This window comes from Trichoplusia ni, chromosome 8 (assembly GCF_003590095.1).
Source record: "Trichoplusia ni isolate ovarian cell line Hi5 chromosome 8, tn1, whole genome shotgun sequence".
Classification (NCBI taxonomy): Eukaryota; Metazoa; Arthropoda; class Insecta; order Lepidoptera; family Noctuidae; genus Trichoplusia; species Trichoplusia ni.
Window position 1 is genome coordinate 6,868,831 of NC_039485.1, and position 25,089 is coordinate 6,893,919.

General features: G+C 34.2%; 2 protein-coding genes and 1 non-coding gene across 6 annotated transcripts; all 3 read right to left on the bottom strand.

The window, feature by feature from the left end:
* Positions 1 to 1,909: 1,909 nt before the first annotated feature.
* LOC113496974 (nucleolar and coiled-body phosphoprotein 1-like) lies at positions 1,910 to 5,236 on the bottom strand. 2 transcript variants are annotated; one of them, XM_026876388.1, is made up of 4 exons: positions 2,466 to 5,236; positions 2,286 to 2,351; positions 2,137 to 2,196; positions 1,910 to 2,030 (listed from the first exon to the last, which is right to left on the bottom strand). In XM_026876388.1, the coding sequence occupies exons 1-4, from the start codon at positions 2,737 to 2,739 to the stop codon at positions 1,966 to 1,968; spliced, it is 465 nt and encodes a 154-aa protein (XP_026732189.1). In that variant the 5' UTR covers positions 2,740 to 5,236; the 3' UTR covers positions 1,910 to 1,965. The 2 variants fall into 2 exon arrangements, with proteins under 2 accessions (XP_026732189.1, XP_026732188.1); XM_026876387.1 differs by having other exon boundaries at positions 2,286 to 2,354.
* Positions 5,237 to 5,802: 566 nt separating this feature from the next.
* Positions 5,803 to 5,874, bottom strand: Trnac-gca. Its single transcript has one exon. It is a non-coding gene; the product is annotated as a tRNA-Cys (tRNA).
* Positions 5,875 to 7,236: 1,362 nt separating this feature from the next.
* LOC113496868 lies at positions 7,237 to 10,861 on the bottom strand. 3 transcript variants are annotated; one of them, XM_026876237.1, is made up of 3 exons: positions 10,685 to 10,860; positions 10,480 to 10,598; positions 7,237 to 10,350 (listed from the first exon to the last, which is right to left on the bottom strand). In XM_026876237.1, exon 3 carries the CDS (start codon positions 10,341 to 10,343, stop codon positions 9,174 to 9,176), a length of 1,170 nt encoding a protein of 389 aa, XP_026732038.1. In that variant the 5' UTR covers positions 10,344 to 10,350; positions 10,480 to 10,598; positions 10,685 to 10,860; the 3' UTR covers positions 7,237 to 9,173. The 3 variants fall into 3 exon arrangements, with proteins under 3 accessions (XP_026732038.1, XP_026732037.1, XP_026732039.1); XM_026876236.1 differs by having other exon boundaries at positions 10,480 to 10,861; XM_026876238.1 differs by lacking the exon at positions 10,480 to 10,598 and having other exon boundaries at positions 10,685 to 10,858.
* Between the last annotated feature and the right edge of the window lie 14,228 nt (positions 10,862 to 25,089).

Below are 25,089 nucleotides of genomic sequence, written 5' to 3' on the forward strand. Positions count from 1 at the left end.
AATGTCAACTGAATGTGTTTCAATTAACCTAGTTACCGTTTAGCGAATGTATAAGGCATATAATTTCTTGAGCACCAACATTTTCTTCAAGAATTTCCCAAAGCATCTTCAAGACAATTGAGTGGTTTAGTTTTACCAAGTGTCTCGTTAGAGATGTCTTGCAGAAAGACTAATGCATTTAGGACGCTCACTAGCGGGACATTAGAACATTTGCGCTCAGAATATCTGCTATAAAACCCTTAACAAGTTTCTGTTAGGTTTTCCTCGATGAAGTAAGTAATTAATTTAAACTTTGAAATGTGGGTAGCGTATAGAGAAGTCTGAGTTTTCGAGAAGGAAGGTATGTTCGTAAGGAGGTTTTAATGTCTGAAGATTTAAAGTCCATTTATGAGAGTTTTCAATATAACAATACACCTACCGCTTCTGGATAATACAATCACCTAGTAGTTATAATAATGTTGAATTGCTTGAAAAACGTAGGACATGGTTTAGATATATTATATGGGCGGAATTTATATTTCACATAGCGCAGGCTTCCTCATGTTGAAGGTATTTGATGTTTGGAGTGTAAATTTTTCGAAATAAATAAAGAATTTTATAGAGTTAAACCTTAGAACTTACCTAAGTTACCTATCATTTTTGAAAGCACTTTCCTTAATCTGCCAAAAGCTGTAGTAGGATTTCTTATAAACTCTGTTACCTTTATAATTTTATTTACCGTCATGATGTAGAAGTAGTCACCTATTTATTATAAAATAAATCGATTATAAAGTTTTAGAACCGCCCCCCAGGCGTTGTGGGGCGCAATATATTCGGCTTAATAGTGTAATTTTGCAGGCTCTTGCAATATCTTGCGGTGAACTCGACCAACCCTCTGCCGACCCCTGACAGACGCCAGATTGCATGCAACATTCTGTCGTTAGCAGATGAATATAATACCTCACCGGCTACTGTTTACTCCTACACTTTCTACAAATTAAACTAATTACACATTGAGCAAAATAAGATCGTTAATAAAGTGAGTAAATACACGTTAGGTAAAAAAATGTCGCAAAAAAGTTAACAACAAACATAATGAATGTGATCATCTCATCAAATATTTATTTCTGCGTAATAATAACGGTTATCTCAAAAAAACTGAGTTTGCCTAAACTATATATTTAAGTATCATATACGTACCTATGAAAGGAAATGTTTTATAAAAGTTTGATGAACCAGCAAAATGCCCGTAGCATTAGGTACAAGGTAGCAGATTATTAATGAATATTTAACATCAATAGCTATTTGGAAATCTTATCTGAAGGAATAAAGAGGCACAAACGCCGCACAAGAGCAATAAAAGGTCGCGAGTTTCGAACCATACATTATTTATAGGGGTTCTATCGTCAGCTTTGAAATCAATATAGGAAAAAATCACGCCTTGAGCCTTCAGCCTAATCAAATAAAACGACTGAAATTTGAAAATGTTTAAGTCTGTCTATTGAATATTTCATCGATTTCGAGTTAAATGCATAGCAAGGTAACAAAACAGACTTTACTAAAATTGCGTTAAAATTAATCTATTTATAAAATTATTCTTGGCTGGTGCAGAAGACTATACAAGAATCAAGATTACCAAAATTATTCCGAAAATTGCAGAACATATTTATTAAATTTTATTACCATCGTGTTTAATTGTAACTAATTTATGAGTAGAGAACACATCCATTACACTTTTTTTGGTGTGAATGGATTCCACATTGACACTCACTTCCGATGCATACTCTTACTGACTAAACCTAAGCTCCCGGTCTATGTCTATTCTTCTTGCAGATCCATCCTTGGGTACAGGCTTAGGCCTTTGCAAACCTTAAACTGGTCGGTGATTCAAGCACTGGATTCTTTATTTTTGGGAAATAAAACAATATTCTGTAATTTCGACTGAAAACTTTATTAAAAATATTATTCACAGTTGAAATGTTTTAATTATAAATGTTTAGCCTTTTTGTAACTAATTCTTCCAATTTGTCTTTTGTTGCGACGGCGACCATCTGTGATGAAGAAATTTGTAGGTATTTTTGTGTGTAATGGAAAATGAAAGGCACTGTAGATATAATGCCACTAATATTAAACTTAAAGTAAATTATTTTTACTTACCATCATCAGAAGCGTCTGAACCAGAATGTTTCTGGTACCTTCCATGAATCTTAGGATTTTCTGAAAAGAAAAAAAAAATCACAGATTTTCTCGCATTTTAATATTATCTACCTACATCGAAATAATTTTTACTACTAAATATAATTTACCTTCTTCGGGCTCAAAATCGGCGGCTTTTAAACCTCTAGTGCTTCGTAGTTTATCTTCGGCAGAAGCTGCTAAAAAATCAAAAATATGCGTTTACTACCTTCCGTATTCAGATACTGGATGAGTATTAATTTCTTGTCTAACGACGATTATAATTTTAGGTGGTGAGAGTAGATAATTACCATCGTTACTGTTGCTGTTGTCGGAATCCGAACTGCCGCTAGACTTCGCAGGTTTTGCGGGCTCTTTACTTGATTCTTCTTTTTTGGGCTTTTCACGTTCCTCACTCTCACTCGAATCCGCTCTCGGACTCGTTTTTTTACTACTACTACTACTATCGCTGCTGCTCGCATCATCTACAGCTCTTGGATTATATTCTGCTGAATCTAGAATAGAGGAACTAATGTAAATGTGTCCGTTGTTATATCGATACCTGTCAAAAAGACGCGAAATCATCTATACCTTTGAAATCTCGAATGCGGATTGAAGGAGCTCCATTGCTCCCTTGTGTTAAGTCAAAGCCAAGTTTAATATCAACTAAAATATACAACGAGCTTGTATCAATGTTGGTCAGAATTTAATCTAAGTAAATGGTTGATAATAACGATCTAGACTTACGCTTTTTTCCCCCCGATGATTCACAGTAAGCAATGATCGATGCGACTAATATCTGTAAGTAAACTAAGGATGAGTTCGTACTTGATAGTGATTAATGCATACCAAAATGGGTGCAAACTAATCAACTAATTTTACCGTTATAAAGAGCCAAAATTTCGGATTGTTTTCGCCTGGCAGCAACATGATTGAGTTTAGAAAGATTTTGCCATGTATGTTAATATTTGAAACAACTGGCGTTTCGCTGTGATTTTAATTTCCATAGTTGTACAAACAATATATTTTATTGCTTTGAAATTTTATTAACGTTTTTTATCGGAACGGTGGAAGATTTATAATATTTTTAATTGTTAAAACTGATGGTATTATGGGCCTTCAAAGAATATAAATAGCATAATATTTAATGATTGAAATGGGTGCTAGATATTTTTTAGTAAATCCCATATCCATACTGCACGCCCGCACGGATAGCAGAGTGGTTGAGGACATCACGCTAAACCCACTGAGCGCGACGTGTCGCGGGTTCGATCCCCGCATAGGACAATCATTTGTAAAATAAAATTGTACAAAGGTAGATGAGAGACTGTTACTTCTTCCAAGTAAACATTAGACCTTGTTTATTGAATAAAACTAAGTCATTGTTCGTATATCATTAGATTGTCAACACAATTCTATGAAGTTGTTGCTTTTTGCGGCGATCAGTGCTTGGACAAAATTATTCCGATCTTTACAACTGTTTGGCTTTATCGCATCCTACACAATATGATGGCCTTGATTTTTGTACAATAATATACTGTATGCAATAAGATTAACATTTTACAATTTTCCATTAATTGGAGAAATGATTTACGTATGTTGGTGCTAAAAGTACTAAAGTTTAAATCTGTTTTGGTCAATATAGCAACTAATATGTCCCTAAATAACCGAATAATTACTGTTTGCTATGTTATTCCTTTAAAGTTATACAAGGACGTTAACAAAGGTATTATTTTCTAACAGTCACGGCAGCTTCTGGTAAATCACATCCATTTATAACGCAATATGAGCAGAGATAATGTGTGCCTCGGGCGAGACAAATTTGCCAACTTTTTCTGTTGAACAATCTCTTTATATGAAATGGTTAGCGCTGAGAATTTCCGCGCAAAGTATTATTAGCAAAGTTGAGTATTAATGTTGGCAATGCGATTTTTAAAGTAAGCGTATTTACATTTATTCCTATATAGTTTATCGTTTTAAGGAATGGACTGTATTTTTAATAAATTTTAACAAAATATGTTGCTATATCGATCGTTGTTGCTTACAACCATATATTTAGGTAACTGTTTTCAGGAGTCTCGGTGATAACATGTAGGTTTATCCTTCGCTTACAAATACCTAATCCTATATTACAATAATGTGCGTGATTGACCGCATTTAACTCGAAAATTGTCTCAACAACTCGGATTTGTTAGATCCTCGCAAATACCGACAGCTTAAAATTTACATGAAAAGTACGTGGCTTAGCGCGGTGGTGCCGAGGACGTGTTTTTACCTTGGGCTTTAACTGCTCACTCTTTATTCGAAATTGGCTTCGAGGCTTATTGGATAAAGAGATTATAAAATGTTGCTTCAAGGGTTCGGAATCAAATCTTTGTATTGTACCTACACATTTACAACCGAGTTCAGGGTTCATGGGTACATATAGCACATAATCTCGATCGTCCAGACAAGGTATATATGAATTTATACAGCGGTTTCATAATGTCTTTGCTTATCTAAAAATTACGCCATCGACAGCTCTCATGTACCTACCATAAAAATTTGGCAATTCTAAAACGACACATTAAAGAATTTTCAAACCTTTTTTGGTGTGAACTTTTCCATTTAAATGTGAATTTAATGTAAATACAAAGTTGAACAAAACTGTTTCGGTACAGAAGACAAATGGAAGGTATTTTAGTAGTTCGGTGCCGTCCGCGAGTTTGCGTGACGTTTTGCCAAATGAAACTATCGCATGACTTCCATAGCTCATAAACTTTGCGTTTATGAATGTCTTGGCAAAACTTTTTGTTTGGAAACTTTTATTATGACGACAATATAAACCTGTGTTCAACATATTATTGTGTAGGTATGTATCTTTTATCTAGCTTTATGTATCTACATATTTACGTATCAAATGACAGAATAAGTGAAGCGTGATCATGTAATATGTTACGTGTAGTTGAACCTAGGAATTTCGTCATAATCAATCTGCTTTCTCCGACAGAATAGAAGGAATAGAATATGAGAGAAGTCATAATTTTGAGGACGTTTCCGGAGACTTCGGCCACTCACAAATGATAACTGAATTAAAAAAAAATTGCGGCAAAATCCTTTCTTATTTTAAAATATCATTTATTGATATAAAATGTTATGATACAAAAAATAGAGTTTAAAATAAAAAAGTATTTAAAACTTTCGTACTAAAAACTACACATAAAGTCCCTATACAAAACCACACACAGATGTGTCTATGTATCTTGTGTTGGCTAATCGTTTTTGAATTTTGGTATACTTCAAGTAGGTACTTACGGCAGAAAACTACCTATAAAGACAGAAACAAAGAACTAAGTTACCTATTTATGTGAAAAAAAATCAAAGTCACTGCGGCGCAGCAACATTTATAAAGTTTCTTTTTTAGGCAGAGCGTTAGCTAATCATACCAGTTTTAGAGTTTACTTAACTAACGTTGTTGTAGAAAGTCACTGTCCAAAATGGATATCGACATAATATGTAATTGTGCATGCATTATTGCATGTATTATTTCATACTAAAAACGAGCTTTCTGATGAGCAAGTAAATAAGTATAAAGAAAATTACGGCCGTTACAATTCATAAAAGAAATGCAGTAAAAAAAAGTATAAAAGGCAACCTACTTTCTGTTAAAGGGGACACCCGGATTTGAACCGGGGACCTATCGATCTGCAGTCGATTGCTCTACCACTGAGCTATATCCCCGCTGTCTGACGAAGTAAAATTTAGGTTCTGTAACGCCTAGCGCTTTGAGCCAAGTACAGATTGCCAACCAAGCAAAATATTTATCTCTACATACTAATATTATAAAGAGGAAAGATTTGTTTGTTTGTTTGCTTGACACGAATAGGCTTCAAAGAAACCTACTTCTGGACCGATTTGAAAAATTCTTTCATTGTTAAGAAGCTATATTATCCCCACTCAACATAGGCTATAATTTATTTTACAAATATTAGGGTTCCGTTAGAAAATTGCGATATTGTAACCAAAGGTGTAAAATAGGAAACCTATTTCTGCGTACGCTGCTAAAAATGTTGACAATAGAACAAAATGATGTACTACGACTTTGTAAAACTCTTTATAATAATATCTACTTAAAAGTCCGCGAAGGTACATATCTAACTATTATAGTTCAGTCACAATAACCTCATTTATGAGCTTTTATGACCTAGCTTATATCTTCAATTGGACGAAATCGCGGACAATTGCTAGTTACGAGTACATACCTAAAATAAGAAAAGGTTGTTTTGATGGTATATCGATTCAAAGAATCATAATTATCTAATTCGCTCATTATTAAATTTCCAAAAAATGTGAATTAAATTGAGTTCTAAGTTATAGTAAATTTTATAATTCTGGCTAACCAAGATACCTTAGTTCCCAGAAAATTGAATTACCAAATTCTTGATTGATTATGGAACAACTCAAAGGCGTGTTGGATTGTTTATCCTTAAAATTATACCCAATTGTAACGTTTACTACTACTTTGCTTGGAAAACTTATTTTTAAACACTTTTCATACAAAACACGTACAAATCATCGAATTATTTGACTTCAGAATAGGCACAAAAATTTATCTCTTTTTGATAACAATATGTTTACCGTAACATATTCTATTGAATAACTTTATCAGGCTTAAGTTATTACGGTTTTCACGAGCATGGCTCTGCATAAGTGCATTGCAGTACATAACAAAGTTTATTAGCCGTTAATTGTTCAACGTAGAATGTAGGCCGCAGTGCATGCTAATAGTCTCACGCTGTGTAATACTTAATATCTACGTCAATTTTCACTACTGTCGCTGACTGAATTAAAACTTCGACTGCATTTACTTCCAGATCTGATTTTGCATAAGGATAAGAAGGAATTAAAGGAACGTATTTGTAACTTGTTACCTGTTTTGTTAGATGGAAAGCTCAAATGTTAGATGGAGAACTCATCTTTCGTATTACATTACAACATTGTGCGTCTATTTCCAACAGATCTTTACAGATTATAAATTAAAAATAAATAAAATACATAGTTTATACATATTTAGGTGCCTTACCTTTGTGTGCAAATAAACATTTTGACTTTGACCATATAGGTACCTACTACTGAACTCCAATTTTTACCTGTGAAAACTCTGTTTGTTTTGAATGGTTTGTACAATAAAATTGTAACTGGACTTCAGGTTCAATCAATTTATATTAATGAGGCTATTACTTTGTATTGTTCAGATAGTTGTCTATAAAAGTACCTATTTAATAAAGTAAGCTGTAGGTATTTACTTATTACTCACACTTAGAATAAAGTTAGTTCAGTAATTAGCAAATTGATCAAGATTTATTGGAAAGTGTTACCTAACAACTGATCAGTCATTTCTGATCCCTGTTTTAAGAAGTATTTATGTTCTTCAAATTAAAACTTTAACACCTTATAACTGGGTTGTTGTAAGTTGTTGTGGCTATTGTTTATTTCTTATCTTTGCAAGTAAAATTAAAATCTATCTATCTATAGTAAGCTCATAATGTTCCCGTATTTAAAATACAAAATGATTATTTTACCTATGAGATAGTCACTATGCAACAGGATTATCTCTGTGCTTGTCATACCAATAGTCTATTTTTTTGTATCTCTTTGACTTCATTAGTCCCTTATAAACGCTTGAAGCTGTAACGAAATTGTTGGACTATCGCAAATATATACGTTTAAAATCGATTGTATTGCCTCTGGCGATCCGGTTTCGCCCGTTGTCGTTTACCGCTGACAACGCCGGCAACAAATGAAAATTAAACACGTTTTGTAACAATTAACCACACGTCGGCAAACTGTCGGTCCTACTTCATTATTTATTTTGCATAAAAGTGTTTTCATCAGAAAGGTTAGGCAGGTGCACGTCATATAGGTACCTACATTGAAACTTAATAGAGGTCTTGTTACTCGTCTATTATTAGCTTATTTGATAGAATTAAAATTAAAGATTTATTCCTAGCGATAAGAGGGGATCACAGGTAAAGCTATAATTGACAAGGACATTTCGGGTGACCATTTATTTTATAATAATTCTGGTTTCCGGATGTTATCCATTCATCTTTGACAGTTGTTACGGGTAGTCAGACGTTAGAAGGTCTGACAACCAGTCTTGCTAAGGTGTATCGTGCTGCCCAGGTAACTGGGTTGAGGAGGTCAGACGGGCTCCTTGAAAAGCACAGGTAGGTACTTAGCTGCATCCGGCTAGATTGGAAGCTGACTCGGACATACCTAGTTGTGAAATGGCTAGAATGATGATGATAGAATTCAAAATCGATTAACATTAATGGTAAATTTTGTGTTGAATATTTTCACCTAAAAACTCTAAATAAATAAAATTAAAGTTTCTAGCCACATGATCATAAGCGGTTTAGTCTCTTGTCTGTTCATAGAGCAAGTAGCAAAGCTAGGATTAAGGAAGGCTTTCTTTCTCAATTAAAGATTTTTTTACAACCATAAACGTATGTATGTAATTAATGTCTGAGGCATTTCAGGAACAATATAAAATTGTGTGTGGGACCTTTACCATTTTTTAGAATGGTTATACTATAGCTTTCTCGTATGTGTGCACACTAAAAGGGGTAGGTACTGTAGAACGTTTAACATTCCTTTTTTTCTAGAAAATTACAGCCTGTGTTCATTAATATACATCCAACGGCTAAGTTCTCAATTCGACCTGCTCTCCGCAAACGGTACTTATAATTGTGTGACGTCACCAAATGATTCGATGCCATATTGCTGAACAAAGCACTTTGAAAGCTATATATTTTGCAATGGATATTTGACAATAATAAAATAAATAACTATTTAATTTGTAGGCTCCTTATACACCAATAAATATTATGAGACAGTTTTTAGAAAAGAGCAAATAGTAGGTACTAAACTGAAATGCATTAAAATAATAATATGGAGTTGGAAAATTTACTTTTGGATATGCACGAGACACAAAAATATATTATTATATATTTATTTGAAATGAGCATAAGCAGAATTTACAAACGTAGTAAATAATGTTCTAAATTATTTTCCAAGGTAACATCGATTCCATGAACTTCCACTTCTCTATTTACAATTATATTCTCGTAATAAACATATTTTGTTGTTGGTATCTCCTTAAGGTGCGCTAAGAGTAATTCTTTTAGATCAAATTGTAGTACAGGGAATTCCAAATCTTTCCAAAGTAAATCAATAACCGACAAGTCTTCGAAATGTGTTGGCAAACGTAACACTTCATGTCCATTCATTTTCAAAACGCGCTCGACTCGGCTCATTTCTTCACCGGCTGGATTCCGTTTTATTAGATCGTATAATTGAAATTTACTCATAGATTTAATGCAAGGTATGTTGTGACTCATTAACCATTTGTACATAGCATTTTTTGTGTCACTTATCGATATGGGCTTTGGCGGGGTTCCAAGGAGAGGACTATTATGTAAAACGATAACGCTAGAAGGCTCTAATCGTTCGAGTAAAATGTCTACAATCCAATTGAAGTAATCATTTTCGGTCGCATTAACGGTAAATATGCAGCTGGTTGAACCGAGTCGAGACACTGCATGAAACACTAGATAATTTCTGCTAAGAGCAAGTTCATCAGCGTTTTGGTGAGAAAGATTACAAAATTTCTTCTCTTCGTCGACAATTCTCTCGCCAATATAATATACCAAAGTATTCGATTCTCGAAATTTTAACATTTTTGCCAGATATGAGTTCCGCTGAAATGTTATTTCTGGATCTTCCATTAGTAATTGCTGGTTATTACTATTACAAATAGTTCTATACTCAAAGCCCAATAAAGTGACTTCGTTTTTGAAAAGCTCATAGTCCTGTATGTCAAGTTTCAACTCATTCATTTCGTTAAAAAGTTTTCGATACGTAGGTATTTCAAATAGTGAATATAATTTCAAGAGGCATTTCAAAATCATGATTCGTGTTTCAAAATCGTAGAAACATGTGTTAGAAATATTTTCTTTATTTATTAGTTGCTGAATTTTTGTTGTAGGGATCCCGGTATAGTCAGAAACTCTTGCTTCAACGTCTTGTAAAGGTATAGCCAACATATTACTGTCTGCTTCATATTTACATTTTTCTATTATGCGTTTAACAATTGAAGTTGCATTTGGTATGACAGTAGGAGTTTCTTGAATTAATTCAATATCCATCTTTCCACTGAAAATAGTAATTAAACGTCATTTTATAAGGCGTTCGCGGTGTTAAAAGAAGCCCTCAGTAATCCAAATATTACGTTTTAAAGCCGATAAAAAAAAAACAATATCTACATAATAAACAAAGTTTTACCTCGTAGCTACTTAATCAGTTGTTTTCTTACACGTAGATATGTAATTAATCGTCCTTCCGTGTTATATATATAAAGCTTATTTTTGCGTTTTCAATTAATTGCAACTAACATAGCAGAACTTTAAATACACAATATTTTAGTATCATCATTTTAGTAGCGACACTAGAATAACTTAATAAACATTGTCTTTAAGTTACTACGTACCTTTAAATGATAATAACAAAACCTATAATTAACATTCGCTTTTTAAAACCACTTCTACTACATGTAAAAATTGAGATGAGAAGAAATAAACAAATAACAAACTAACATAACCTAACTTAAATGCCGAATCAGGCACAGATACAAAATATTATTGCGACAGTACCACCATTTGCAGCTAACTTCACTTTGATAGAGTGACAAAGACAGAAATAGAGCGTTCCAGGTTTAACGAATCTCATTTTTGTTTCCTTACTGAGATGTTTTATAAATTTCCGTAGTAGGCAGACGTAATATTATGAATTTATTCACAATACTTACGTATTTTCATCTCGGTGTCATTTTGCAATTCTGTTATGAACTTTTGTCAACCCGTTAAAACATACAACAGTTAGCGTGTCATAATGAGAGCCACAAGCATTTTACAAAAATATGTTTACTTTCCACTTGTTAGTGATTAAAGTAAGGAATCCAATATCCAACCAAAAGCTAAAATATTAGAACTTCTCGGAAAATATTGTCAATTTATGAAGTCCAATATCTCAGGAGCAATAAAACGCACAGAGTTGCATTTTAGCCTTCGAATTTTTGAAATGTCTTTTTATTAAACGATTTATTTTACAGGGCTCTACTTCTTGTTCTGTGACATACGTACTTAGCATGATTTTTTAAGTTTAATGTTCTTCTATTTTTCACTTTAGAAATCAGAGATTTAGCTCAAAGTATTTAGCACGAAAACTGAGTTGAACTGCAGTAGAACAGCGCAATTATGCGCAGAGAGGCGCTACCCACAGCAATTAGATATGGCATGGCTTTTTGAACAATAGATACAGCGACGTCTGAACAACCATTTTGTTGCTCGCTCATGACGTCATATTCACAACAATATAGGCTGAAACAATAGTCGGTACTGGCTTTCCAGGAACTTAATTTAACATCTTGAAAACTCTAGTTTGTGATTTGTGGAAAATACAAAAACGCTTGACTGTAAATACAAGTAATAGTTTAACCATGCATACTTTTATTCCTAGGCGTAAAGAGCAGTAGCAAAAGTAGCTTAAAAAAATAAGAAATTAAAGCAAACCTTAAATTGCAGAAGATAATTCCTTCGAAAGTCTAGGTATTTGCGGAAGATAGAAAATTCTGTCCCATGTGGGAATAGAATTTGTGGCATTTGGGTCCACGGCCAAACACTTACCTGATCGGGATTTCGGTGTCAAAAAGTTTTAGTCAAACATGAAAATTCTGATTCAGTTTGTAGATAAAAAATATATTTATTTATATAATGATTTTTTGGTTTACTTTTGTTCATAATACAGGTAAGTACAGGTACACTTGCGCCTCAGAATAATCTTAAAAAAAAACTTATTATGGCCGAAAAGAAAAAAGGCAAGTTGACCGAACCTCATCGCCGTAGGCTTGGCTAGTAACTTGGCTAGTGACTCGCATGTAAGACGTTAAAGCGAATGTTTAAAAATTTAAAGTGGAGTTCCCGTCGACATACATCGTGAGGCTTCCCGATAAACATCCCCGGGCGTCAGGTCGCCGGCCGAGCTGCTTTGTTTACGTTACGCGCCTCTATGTGATGTATTATACTCAACTGCAGCTACACGCTCTTGCTAACTGAAAACTGACGGCACGTCACTTCCGCTAACGCTGTTTATTATGTATTTTAAAATATTTCTCAGGTTAACGTAGATTGGAATAGGACTTTTTAATAAAATAATGACCTTAATTATATTAAAATTTTGTCATTTATTTCACCAACACTTCAAAGGATCTTCTTCTAGCAATCAAATCTCACTCTGGCAAGTAGTACCTAGTTATGATATGTTATTCAATTCAGGCGTTATCGTTGCTTAAATCTAGTTAGTTAATAGACCTCTGATGTCTAGCGGGTTGGTACTGTTACCTTTAGAGTAAGTGCAGCATAATTTCCTTAATTAAGACCCGACGTATCAAGCAATTTAAAAACTAAGAAATGCGCGAGAGCTTTAATTAAAGTCGAGATCAAAGAGCGAACTCTCAGGAAGTGCGCTGATATTCAACTGACTAAGTACTTGTGCCTATATTATTTTGATTGTTATATACATAGAGAGACGGCCTTTCGAGGCTAGGTAGGTATAATTTTATATACATTTCTAAGGCATTTCGTTGTTATGTCGTTCTTACCTAAAATGTTGATGGATAGACCAAATTCTTTACGACGTTTAATAAAGTAATGATGAACATTCTACTCCTCATCTTAGCATAATCCATTAATTTCTTATGATGATGATGATGATGAATAAATTACAAAATCATTAAGAATAGAATAATATAAAGTTACTAAATAGATACGCATAGGTTTAATGACTCAAATTAACTTGGTCTCATTTATAATACGTTACCGATATTGGGACACTTACATTTCAGTTAGCAGACGGTAAGAAGACTCAAGAAAGAAATGCAAAATCTTACGAACCTGCTGGATCAACCACAGAAAAGAGCCAATATGTGTATGTACAGTTAACAGGCCTAAGTAAGCATCAAATTTTATTGTCTTTAGTCATTTAATGAACCTGCTTCAGCCTACAAGTTACAAAGAAACAACCTAACGCGAGTGTGAAAATTAGTTCCTTAAATTGTAATAGATGGCGCTAGTAGTAGCTACATAGGGGTATGATCAGTTTCTGTATGTGACCAACAGTTACATCAAAATTGAGCAAAAGTTACATTGTCTAAATCAAATACCTAACATTATAGTATAACTTTCAAATGTACTGTTTTTAGGTATTAAATGTGTCTTTGATTATTTTATCGAAAAATATCTATGGTTTGTGTTTAGTTTAAGAACATCTCAAAATGAAATGTGTATCATTCAAGAATTAATTCAGGTATGGTAGGCAGGTAGGTAGGTATATGATGAAGTGGAAATAAGTACCTAAATATTCTTTCAATTAGCGAGTTTCGTAGTTAAACGATATTTACTTTATACATTTTATTTACGACATAAAACACAGTTCGCAGTTTAATCATGTCGCTTAGCTTCCAAAATTGGATTGTATAGGGAGTAAAGAGCAATTAATATGCTTCGGAAACTAACGCTTAGAGCTCGGCGCTAAATTCCATTTTTGAGGTAAAGTTGCTGGAAAGCAATTCATCTGCTCTAGTTTTTTTTTCGAAATAAAACCAAATGTTCCAGAGCGTCAAAGCTCGTTAAAAGCGCAAAGCTATAGATGTAATGTCGATGCTATAACGATCTCGGTGCAGTCGCATCCGTCACTGACAAGAGTTGCTAGCACGAAGCTTCGTCGTCACTATTCACATGCTCGACTCTGAACTGAAGATAGCTCTATAATAAAGCCTGGTCATTTTTAAAATAATGGAAAATAAATATTGGGGGTACACAGTATCTTGGTCTCTGGAGTCAGATTCCCGCACGGAGATATTATTTGTACGATCTGCAGATGTTTGTTTCGAGTCTGCTTCGTTTGTGATATTCATGTTTGAGAATCCGACCACAGGAAGAACGAAATTATATAGTGAGGGCCGTTTGTGAAAAGAGGAAAATATGCTCTTAGTAATTTACTACTGACATTATTTTTAATTAAGCCGTCGCAAATAGTAACTTACATTTTGGTTACCACAGTACGTGACCTATAACCTAGACTGAGACTAAGTCTACGTTAACGTAATGATAACAAAACGAAAAATAAAGCGAATTTTAGGCTGAATTTTCGTTGTAATTTTAGGTGTTGTATTGCCCAGCCTTTGTACAGAGGATCCCTCTCGCATTCCTAGCCAAAGGATAGTGTGCACTGAGATAACTAAGTATAAGAAAAAGACAGTTCGTCGAGACAGTCTTGTTATTGTTTTATTTTCTTGGCATGCTTTCAAAAAATATTCAAGACCTCACGTATTTTAAATACAAACGAGATGTTCTTACAAGACTTGATTTTTGGAAGGGTAAAATCTTGTTATATGTTTGCTTGTTTGTGGGATTGTATTCGAATTGTTTTTACATTGTTACTTCAAACCCTTAGTAGCATTGAATAGTTTATTGCGTTTAGGAAACTTAATAGTAGGTATTTATCTATTTTTCATCGTAAAAACGTTGATTCAATATATTATGCCATAGATTGGCATAGTACTACACGTACGTCATTATATCTACATTATTTTTTTATAACTACTTATTAACAGTATTGTAAACATTTATAATAAAACTTTGTTTTTTTTTTTAAATAACAACACCTGTGCTTTTGGATTTTTATTTAATCAAATTCAGTAACGAAGCGATGCTAAGAGAACAAATAAAAAGATGGCATAACACTTACCTAAGTATTAATTCCGCGACTAAGGCGAGGACTACGTTGGAAGCATTTAGTCCACATATTTTATTAATTTGGAAATTAAGTGTAGTATTCATGTAAAGCCTGGCAACATTTGCCGGTTCAATCCGGTTCCAAAATAATATTGTCGTTGGAAAGCGAGCGTTTCTCTCACAATGTTTGTCTTAAGAGTGAATAATTACAAGGGTAAGTAATTGGGCTTTTGTATTGTATTATCAGCTTACAAAGATGTCTGTGCTCAGTAACTAACCCCATATGAAACAGTACTTCTTTGCATGGTATAACGAGTGTTTATAAACAATGATATGCTTAGAACAATGAAAAGTTAGATGTTGTGTTGTGTAGGTATTCAAAACTTATGTAAAAGGGAAATCTGTAGGATTCCGAGCCTATTTTTGTGCCAAGAACAAGGGTTCTCAAAGAAACAAATATTTGCGGCTTTACACGAACCGACTCTATCCGAGCTACGCTTGTAGTACAGCTTATTTGTCTTTTATCTTACAAAACTTGGATTTTTCCTCAGTTCTGTTTATTTTGCACTGATGTCTGGAGGTCTACGCGAAAGTAAAATGCCGCATATGTCTAGCATTACTCAGGACAAATAAGCCGGCGTTCACTGAAGATAAGTTGTTGAGAATGTCCACTCGATTTCGTTATCTCGGTTTATGTTGTGTATTTTTATTCCGTCTACACAAACATGTGTTTTAATAGAAATATACACAGTAAAGCAAACTTTTACAACAAAATTGAAAGCGGTTCTTGTCGTAAGATGCCAAAGGAACTGAGTAAGAGCGGGTACACAAAAAGAAGACGTTTTATTGTATTATCTTGCTGAAGTTTGAGGGAAATTCGTCACAATCGCAATAAAGAAATACTCGTTAATTAATTAGCGAGCGTCGTGTTTTCTTTGTGCGGGCGTGGCTATTCTTACTGTTTGCTGACCAAGGGAAAAGAAAGAAGATTAAATGCGATTCATTGTTCAGCCATTGTAATACTTAAGAACCTACGCCATCAGCAACCACTAGTTTGCGGAGAGAAAATGATTGAACATTGAATTAAAGATTTTTGGTGCCCGATTGTTCTACGCCTGGGGTCTGTAGTTCCTATACTTCATTCAAATACGTTTTCTACAGTGTATTCTTATAACTGTAGGTTAGTAGTAGAATATTTATGTGTAAATTAAGGTATTAATAATTGTTAACTCATGTTTTGCTCAATATTGATTTGTAACCAGTTAATTTCTAATACAGATATAAGTTATATGTAAACTTGCAACAAGTATTAAAGTTAGTAGTTTAAAAACATACCCATTACAAAATTTTGCTACCATTTTGATATCTAACAAGTATCAATATTTTTACTTTAATCATACTTTTCCAAAACATGAAATCGGGTAATGATAATCACGGTGTTTACTTACAATCAGGTTTTTTGCCCAAAACCCGGTAATTTGCTGTTTAATTTTATACGGTTTGGCAACGATGGAGTAAAATAAATTTTGAAAAAGCAATTTGCAATCGACCACTGGCTCAAAGGGCCAAATCTCGTGAGGCACCAAGGACTCTCTATTAAAATTAGAAACTTCATTTTGGCAGATAAATTGCTTCTTGACTTTGACTATATTCAAGGTAAACACTGTCAGTAATCTGGGTCCAAGTACGTAAGTAAATAAATTTGACTCCAGAATATTTCTTCCTAGTTTGTTTAGACGTTGGCAAATAAAAACAGGTGACTTAGGTTTGTTGATGTTATGACTGAATTAAAATTTGAAATTGAAATTGTAGTACTTATAAGTGTTTATGTAATATTCGTTCACGGGTAACTGTAACAAGTGTCGGTGTATGCACCAAACTAATGCCATTTGTCGCACATCGTTCGATAATACGATACCTATCCCCAATTTGGCTACAGTTTGGTGATTTACTAAAATTATCAGTATCACTATCTATGGACCTAACTGCGTTAAATGGTTTAAGTTAGGATTTGTTACTAATTATGTTATTGCAAATCGATGACAATGTTTTGATTGCTCGGTATCATAATTGAATCGATTATTCATTTATGAGAAATCGCACCTTAATTATGTTTTGTTGCGTTAATGGAGAATTTCATCAGCAGCTGAACAACGTTGTAGAGTCAACAATGGAGTCATTATTATCCTCTCCTCATTACTCAACTTCAAGGCATGGTCTGGTATGAAAAGGAGCTACTCTTGCGATAACAATTCGGATTTGTAGTATGCCCGATAAATAAATTATAAATACATTTAGCAGCGCACATTTCGAACCATTTCTCTTCTTACACGACTAGCCCATTTGCAGATCTCCAAACGGTGCCATTACTCAGCAATAAATTGGCATTTGCGCCGTCATACATAAATTACGCGAGCGCGCTGAAAACCAAGTTCTCTGGTAGACACTTTTTGTATAAATGTTACTTGTTTAATCTATTATATTACACAATTGTAAAAGTTCGTGTTATGCTATAGATCTATTCAACACTTATGCACCACAGGTGACCTTTTTATGGGGCCAAGTAACTTTCCTTGAAGAATTTATGTGGCTAATTTACTGTTTCAGGCTTGATAGATTTATGCGTTCTCTTCAGGTGTGGCCGTCTGGTGTCGCGGTAGCTTATGACCTGCAGTTACAAGTATAAAAATACTGTATAAACACAAACGTATCGTGTAGGCATGTGTTATCTATAAACATGTGTTATAAATATTTTTTTGATTACACACAACATATTAAATTAGTACGTTTGTGGCTATAAAAGCCGACTAATTGGCAACTGTATCAGTTTTGCATAGCCGCAATCCCAATATACAGTTGTCGCAAAGCCGGCTAAATCTATTATAAAGCAGCTTTGCCCAATTTATACGAATTAAAATCGTTTGCGGAATCGATTCTGGTATAGTTACGTATCGTGTTTGTTCTGCTTAATACATATGTTTCATGACTAATATATTAATTTAATAGCTTCATTAATCAGTTGAAAATTTATTTAGCCATAGTAAAACAGCTTGCTATAAGTTTTGGTTGTTAAATCCTTAGGTTAGGTTTACAAGTCACGAAGGTCGCTCTTGTCAACGCATTAGCTGTAGAGTTATTACCTTTGTGGTACTTTATGTCATATCAAAGTGTCTGTTATGAGAAGGTAAATCATGTTTCTCTGCAGTTTTGAAAATATTTCAACCTAGTATTCATATACTACCTACTAACTTACGACAAACACGCGATGCGTTTGAATTATTCATAGAAGTTGTAGATACCATTTTTATTTCTTACATATGTTGGTATACTAAATACATTATTTCTATTGAAAACCGGGTAATGAGCAACCATTACATTAATACTTTTAGGGGTGGAGTTACTTTACATTTAAGGTTAAGAACATGACCAAGACCCACCCAACATGCATTCACAATTTCATGAGAATCGGTCAAGCTGTTACGGAGAAGTTTAACTGCAAACTCCGCGACACGAGAATTGTATGTATTAGAAGATGTAGGCTATTATACCTGGTCATACAAAATTGTTGGAATTAAATCGTGATTGACGTGTGCAAGAGTAATTAAATAAACTAGAGTATCCGAAGAATTTAAAACTAAAAAAATCGTGTCAAAGCTGCCTGGTATGAAGTGGCATAATAAACTCCGCAAAACTCAAATATTTTGACGAATTTTTAAACGCTTTCATAATATTTTTTTAGATAGGAAAGTTTTTCAGGTTCTAGTATTCGTTAAACTGCGAGAGTTAGTTTTACGTATAAAGTAACCAGATATTTTTTGTAAACATATACCTGGTGTGAAATATTTATATGAACGATCGAAATCGCTTTTAGATTTTTGAATAACTAAATATGTATCTAAAGCCATTTTATTTTAATAGGGATACTAAGCACATTTTTAATGTCAAATTATATGGACAGCACCCAGATTTGCCCACCATTCACCGCTTAAGTAGTAGAAATGTAGTGATGAAGTGATTGGGTACGTGAATAATCTACACGTAAAAGCTATGGATAGGCATTAAGCGTTATTAAAATAAATCATTAACAAAACATAAATTTATGTAGTATAAGTGCACCTTAATAAATCCTAATACGTCAATAGCCACGCTTCTAAACAAACATTCAATACCCTTAACAGTGGTTACTCTAAATAATAATTCAACCATGTTGAGACAAGACTCTCAGTGGCCTCGCTCAAAGGACTTCTAAACACAGTCTAGATATAGAGAGAATATAGACTAGTTATCGGAAACGATCCGAGTATTAGCGCCAACATAAGACAATACTTAATCGAACATTGAAACCTTTGTGACGATCCCGAAACTGTTTATTCAAATACCCAACAGCAAAATCAAAACTGTCTAATAGAAATGAAACTACTTTTACGGATTTTATCGCGGTTTTAATTTTAGATTTTTGTTCCCGACGTTTCGAAACCTTTGCAGGTATCATGGTCACGGGCAGACTGAGATGGTGTTCGTCTTGACAGAAGATGTTGCTCGTTCTACCTTCATATTTTAATTAATTATTTGTGGTCCGACCTACGCAGTATGAGCTCACTGTGTCTTGATGTCTTGCAGCGCTGCTCTTGGGTTTGGCCTTGAGTTTATTTATTATTGGATCCCAAGTAGGTGATATCTTCCAGCCATCTTCTCTATTGAAATTAGGGTGTTTTTTAATCTCAATAGCCTCGCGAAACATCCTAGGTAGGAATTTGGATTCTTTAGCGAGGATCTGTGGTTGGTCAAATCTAATATAATGGCTGGAACCTTCAGCATGTTCGGCGACTGCCGATAACACCTTACCTGACTGAAGATATCGTACGTAAGTTACTTTACATTTAAGGTTAAGAACATGACCAAGACCCACCCAACATGCATTCACAATTTCATGAGAATCGGTCAAGCTGTTACGGAGAAGTTTAACTGCAAACTCCGCGACACGAGAATTGTATGTATTAGAAGGGTGAATTTCCCGGACCCAAAAATTGCGTGGCATCGATGAAATCGGTACTAAAAAGCATTGTTATAATGTTCTAACATTTTTTTTTAGGTAGATGACATAAAAATCTATCTGTAGCACTAAATATTTTATTAATATAATTAATAGGTTTTCCAAAAAAAAAAGTTAAACCACATAATCTTTCATCGCCGTGTTTGTCCACGACTCACCTTGATGTATTAAAGTCATCATTGATCAAAAATGTATCGTTATTTATATTAAAACTTAGTTTTATTTGGTTCGTGAATAGTTAGAGTATTGACTCGGAATACATTTATTCAAATATTTACACAATACAACGTATGGTTAATAAAAAACCATTTGTCCCAGAACTACCTTTCATCGCCATGTCCTAAACATATTTGAGAATATTGCATATTCTAACGTTTTGCGTCGCTCCCGTTTTGCGTTAAACGTTGCATATAAGTAACGTCGAAAGGCTAGACAAGGAACGACGTGTGTACGTGCCTGCGTTTTCGAGCTATAATTAAAAGTATTCAATTTTTTTGGTACTGGACATTTTTTCTTTCATCGCCGTGGATAGGTCTAACTTCTATTTCAATAAGTTTTTAATCTCGATTGAGCATTCAATACAATGCCATTTATATTTAGCTTATTTGTAAAGTGTTCATTACTGTGAATTATTACCAGTTTTTTAGTAAATTGAATTATACCCCTTGATTTTCATCGCCGTGCTCTCATTTCCGTGGTTTCCGTGGACAAAATTTGCTATGGCAATGAAAAAAAATACACGGGAATGAAAAAAATATCATCGCCGTGCCTTGTAAAACAGTTTCCTTTCATTGCCGTGGCCACGTGTTTCATTTCCGTGACTTATGTTTGTTTCGCCACTAGACAGGAATGTATCTATTTATAGTTATATTATAAAAATAATATCATGTGTGACTGGATTTTTACACATTATATTCTATTATTATTGCGTATAAATTAATAGTATTTATTTTTGTTTCAATGATTAACTTTATCATTTAAATATTCTTGTACACTATAATAACATTTCATTGCCATGGACGCCTGTTTCATTGCCGTGCATGCATGTTTCATCGCCGTGGCACGGAATTTTCAATCTTGTATATCTCGTTTGTTTTTTAAGCTATCTGCTAGATATTAAGCAAAACTGCATATCTGATCGAAAACTTGAGAAAACACTATTTTTTATTGTTCTAAAGTTGAAGAATAAAAAATCCACGGAAATGAAGATTTTTTTGGACCTGTTGAAATTTCCCCAGAAGATGTAGGCTATTATACCTGGTCATACAAAATTGTTGGAATTAAATCGTGATTGACGTGTGCAAGAGTAATTAAATAAACTAGAGTATCCGAAGAATTTAAAACTAAAAAAATCGTGTCAAAGCTGCCTGGTATGAAGTGGCATAATAAACTCCGCAAAACTCAAATATTTTGACGAATTTTTAAACGCTTTCATAATATTTTTTTAGATAGGAAAGTTTTTCAGGTTCTAGTATTCGTTAAACTGCGAGAGTTAGTTTTACGTATAAAGTAACCAGATATTTTTTGTAAACATATACCTGGTGTGAAATATTTATATGAACGATCGAAATCGCTTTTAGATTTTTGAATAACTAAATATGTATCTAAAGCCATTTTATTTTAATAGGGATACTAAGCACATTTTTAATGTCAAATTATATGGACAGCACCCAGATTTGCCCACCATTCACCGCTTAAGTAGTAGAAATGTAGTGATGAAGTGATTGGGTACGTGAATAATCTACACGTAAAAGCTATGGATAGGCATTAAGCGTTATTAAAATAAATCATTAACAAAACATAAATTTATGTAGTATAAGTGCACCTTAATAAATCCTAATACGTCAATAGCCACGCTTCTAAACAAACATTCAATACCCTTAACAGTGGTTACTCTAAATAATAATTCAACCATGTTGAGACAAGACTCTCAGTGGCCTCGCTCAAAGGACTTCTAAACACAGTCTAGATATAGAGAGAATATAGACTAGTTATCGGAAACGATCCGAGTATTAGCGCCAACATAAGACAATACTTAATCGAACATTGAAACCTTTGTGACGATCCCGAAACTGTTTATTCAAATACCCAACAGCAAAATCAAAACTGTCTAATAGAAATGAAACTACTTTTACGGATTTTATCGCGGTTTTAATTTTAGATTTTTGTTCCCGACGTTTCGAAACCTTTGCAGGTATCATGGTCACGGGCAGACTGAGATGGTGTTCGTCTTGACAGAAGATGTTGCTCGTTCTACCTTCATATTTTAATTAATTATTTGTGGTCCGACCTACGCAGTATGAGCTCACTGTGTCTTGATGTCTTGCAGCGCTGCTCTTGGTTTTGGCCTTGAGTTTATTTATTATTGGATCCCAAGTAGGTGATATCTTCCAGCCATCTTCTCTATTGAAATTAGGGTGTTTTTTAATCTCAATAGCCTCGCGAAACATCCTAGGTAGGAATTTGGATTCTTTAGCGAGGATCTGTGGTTGGTCAAATCTAATATAATGGCTGGAACCTTCAGCATGTTCGGCGACTGCCGATAACACCTTACCTGACTGAAGATATCACCTACTTGGGATCCAATAATAAATAAACTCAAGGCCAAACCCAAGAGCAGCGCTGCAAGACATCAAGACACAGTGAGCTCATACTGCGTAGGTCGGACCACAAATAATTAATTAAAATATGAAGGTAGAACGAGCAACATCTTCTGTCAAGACGAACACCATCTCAGTCTGCCCGTGACCATGATACCTGCAAAGGTTTCGAAACGTCGGGAACAAAAATCTAAAATTAAAACCGCGATAAAATCCGTAAAAGTAGTTTCATTTCAATGTCTAACATTCGCGTAAACCTAAGAAACCACTATGTCTAATAGAAATCGCTACTAATGTGTACAATACAAAACTAAGTACCAATTGAAGTCCAGGTCTCGCCCCAATAGGTAATTACAGAACTAACTATGTGTAATACACAGTTCTAGGCTAACACGCACGTAAACTCGATAGGTACGAAGCAATTTTCAAAACAATCACGTCGCTTATAATAAAGGCACGTTCTTACATGAATCTTTCGCGGCTTCAGTACTAATGAAACTCATAAGCATGGTACTAATACCCGGCCATTAACACTTCCCAATTGCTAGTCGAAGGGAGAGAAAAACTCCCCTTTGTGAACCGTGACTCCTTGTGTCTTAAGGTCCCATTAAACTTAACAAACAAATTAACCGAAACATTACCTTCACATGCGGACCGGAAAAGATGTAATGACCTTTCTTAAGAATTGTTTAACGGTTATTAGTAATTTTTCTGCTTTCTCCTTTGCTAGGTAGCTAGTTAATGTGGATAATTTCCGAAAATGAATATTTTATGGTCTGCAGCCTATGGCAAGTACACAACTATACATTTCCGATTATTTTTTCAAGAATAACAATATTAACATAGAATAACAAGAATAAAAATAAGATTTAATTTCTCAAAGGTCAATTATAGAAAAAAATAACTTTCTCAAATTAAATAACATTGTTTTCTTCCAATATTCCGGGTGAGCTATTCCATAGGAAACTCTCGACCACTTAGTCAAATCTCAGTGAGACGTCTTCCAGCTTCAAAGTTTGCTTAATACTTTAAACTGGTAATGAAGGCATTAAGGCGCGCTGAATGCATAAGGAATGAGGTGCCGCCACAACCTCCTATATAATTAGCTCCTTTATTGGCTACATATTTTTACTTTGCCACGTTACAATGTAAAATACTTGACATTGTTTTGGTTTCGTGCTTCTTTTTTATGAACAATAGGCCATTATTCACGTTTTTACTCATTATAACACCAACACGGCTTTCTTGTAGACTTACCTGAATAATCATGATTCATGGTACCTAATTATTTTGTGATACGTTATAACTAATACGTAATCATCAGACGAGTATTTTGATAACGAGATTTCAGTCTCTCTCTTCAAATATTAACTCAATCCATCAAATTAATCTTATGAATGAGTCTATAATTGTAATCGTCAGCTTAAATGCGTGGTTCAGCTCTTGCCAGACACAATAGATAAATTATGCGGTCTCGCCTGGACCCGCCGGGAGTCAAGGGATTCAATGACGTATTATGTATATTATCCCGACTTGTAAGTTCTGTTAAGCTTCGAACAAGACATCAGAGGGAACAATAGTGTTTAAGTGTATGTATTGTTTCGTCGCAAGTGGATCGGTACATTATTTATTTAGCTAGTGCACGGATTTGGTAGGGGAATAATTGAATTACTGTGCAAGATGCACCCTCTAACCATTGTTTCTAAATAAAAGATTTTTGTTTGTAAGATTTATGGGCTTAAGGTATAGCCTGCATATGTACATTGGTATTTACTGCCGCCCCGCCGAGTGAGCACACTAATAATTTGAAGTGGATTGCCACTGCAACACTGTTTGTGACTTCTATTGTGAACATTGCATTACGTGTGGTAGTCGCTCCAGTAAATTGATACAAAGCAAGAATGTTCCGAGGAACTATTGATTTATGCGAGAAAGTTACGATGAAATTTCCACTTAAACAAAGAGCAAAAATAATTGAAAAATGTCGCCTATGAGTGCGAAAGTCTTGAAACATGACGTCAAAAACATCGAAGAAAGCGGAACAAAGTTAAAGGAAAGAGTTTTGAACTTTTGAATAATTTGTTGAAGTAGAATTAGATATTTATGTGGGAGTATTTGTACATATTGATCCGAAGCTTTAAGAGTTTCTGTTGTTTAACACTGATGCGAAGATGTTTAAAATCGAGAAGTTCAAAAGTCTTCTACGGCTTGAATGGTAATGAATAGGCAAACAAATGAAAAACATTGTTGTGTAGTTGTTATTTAGTTTAGGTTTCGGGCAAACAATGCTGGCGGGGTGGGATCAATTGAGATCTCAGTTTCCAATTTCTGATAGTAGCGAGCCCAAAATTCTCTTGGAACTAATTCCATAAAGTAATCGAGAAGGTTTGCTTGGTTTCCGTATCGTCTTGTTTAATCTCCATTCATTGCCCTCCCCTCTCGTTAAACA

Coding starts and splice junctions, on each gene's coding strand:
- LOC113496974 (XM_026876387.1), bottom strand. CDS start 2,739: ATGATTTCGCGTCTTTTTGACAGGTATCGATATAACAACGGACACATT. Junction 2,355..2,465: donor CAACAGCAACAGTAACGATG/GTAATTATCTAC, acceptor TTGATTTTTTAG/CAGCTTCTGCCGAAGATAAA. Junction 2,197..2,285: donor CGATTTTGAGCCCGAAGAAG/GTAAATTATATT, acceptor TTTTCTTTTCAG/AAAATCCTAAGATTCATGGA.
- LOC113496868 (XM_026876236.1), bottom strand. CDS start 10,343: ATGGATATTGAATTAATTCAAGAAACTCCTACTGTCATACCAAATGCA.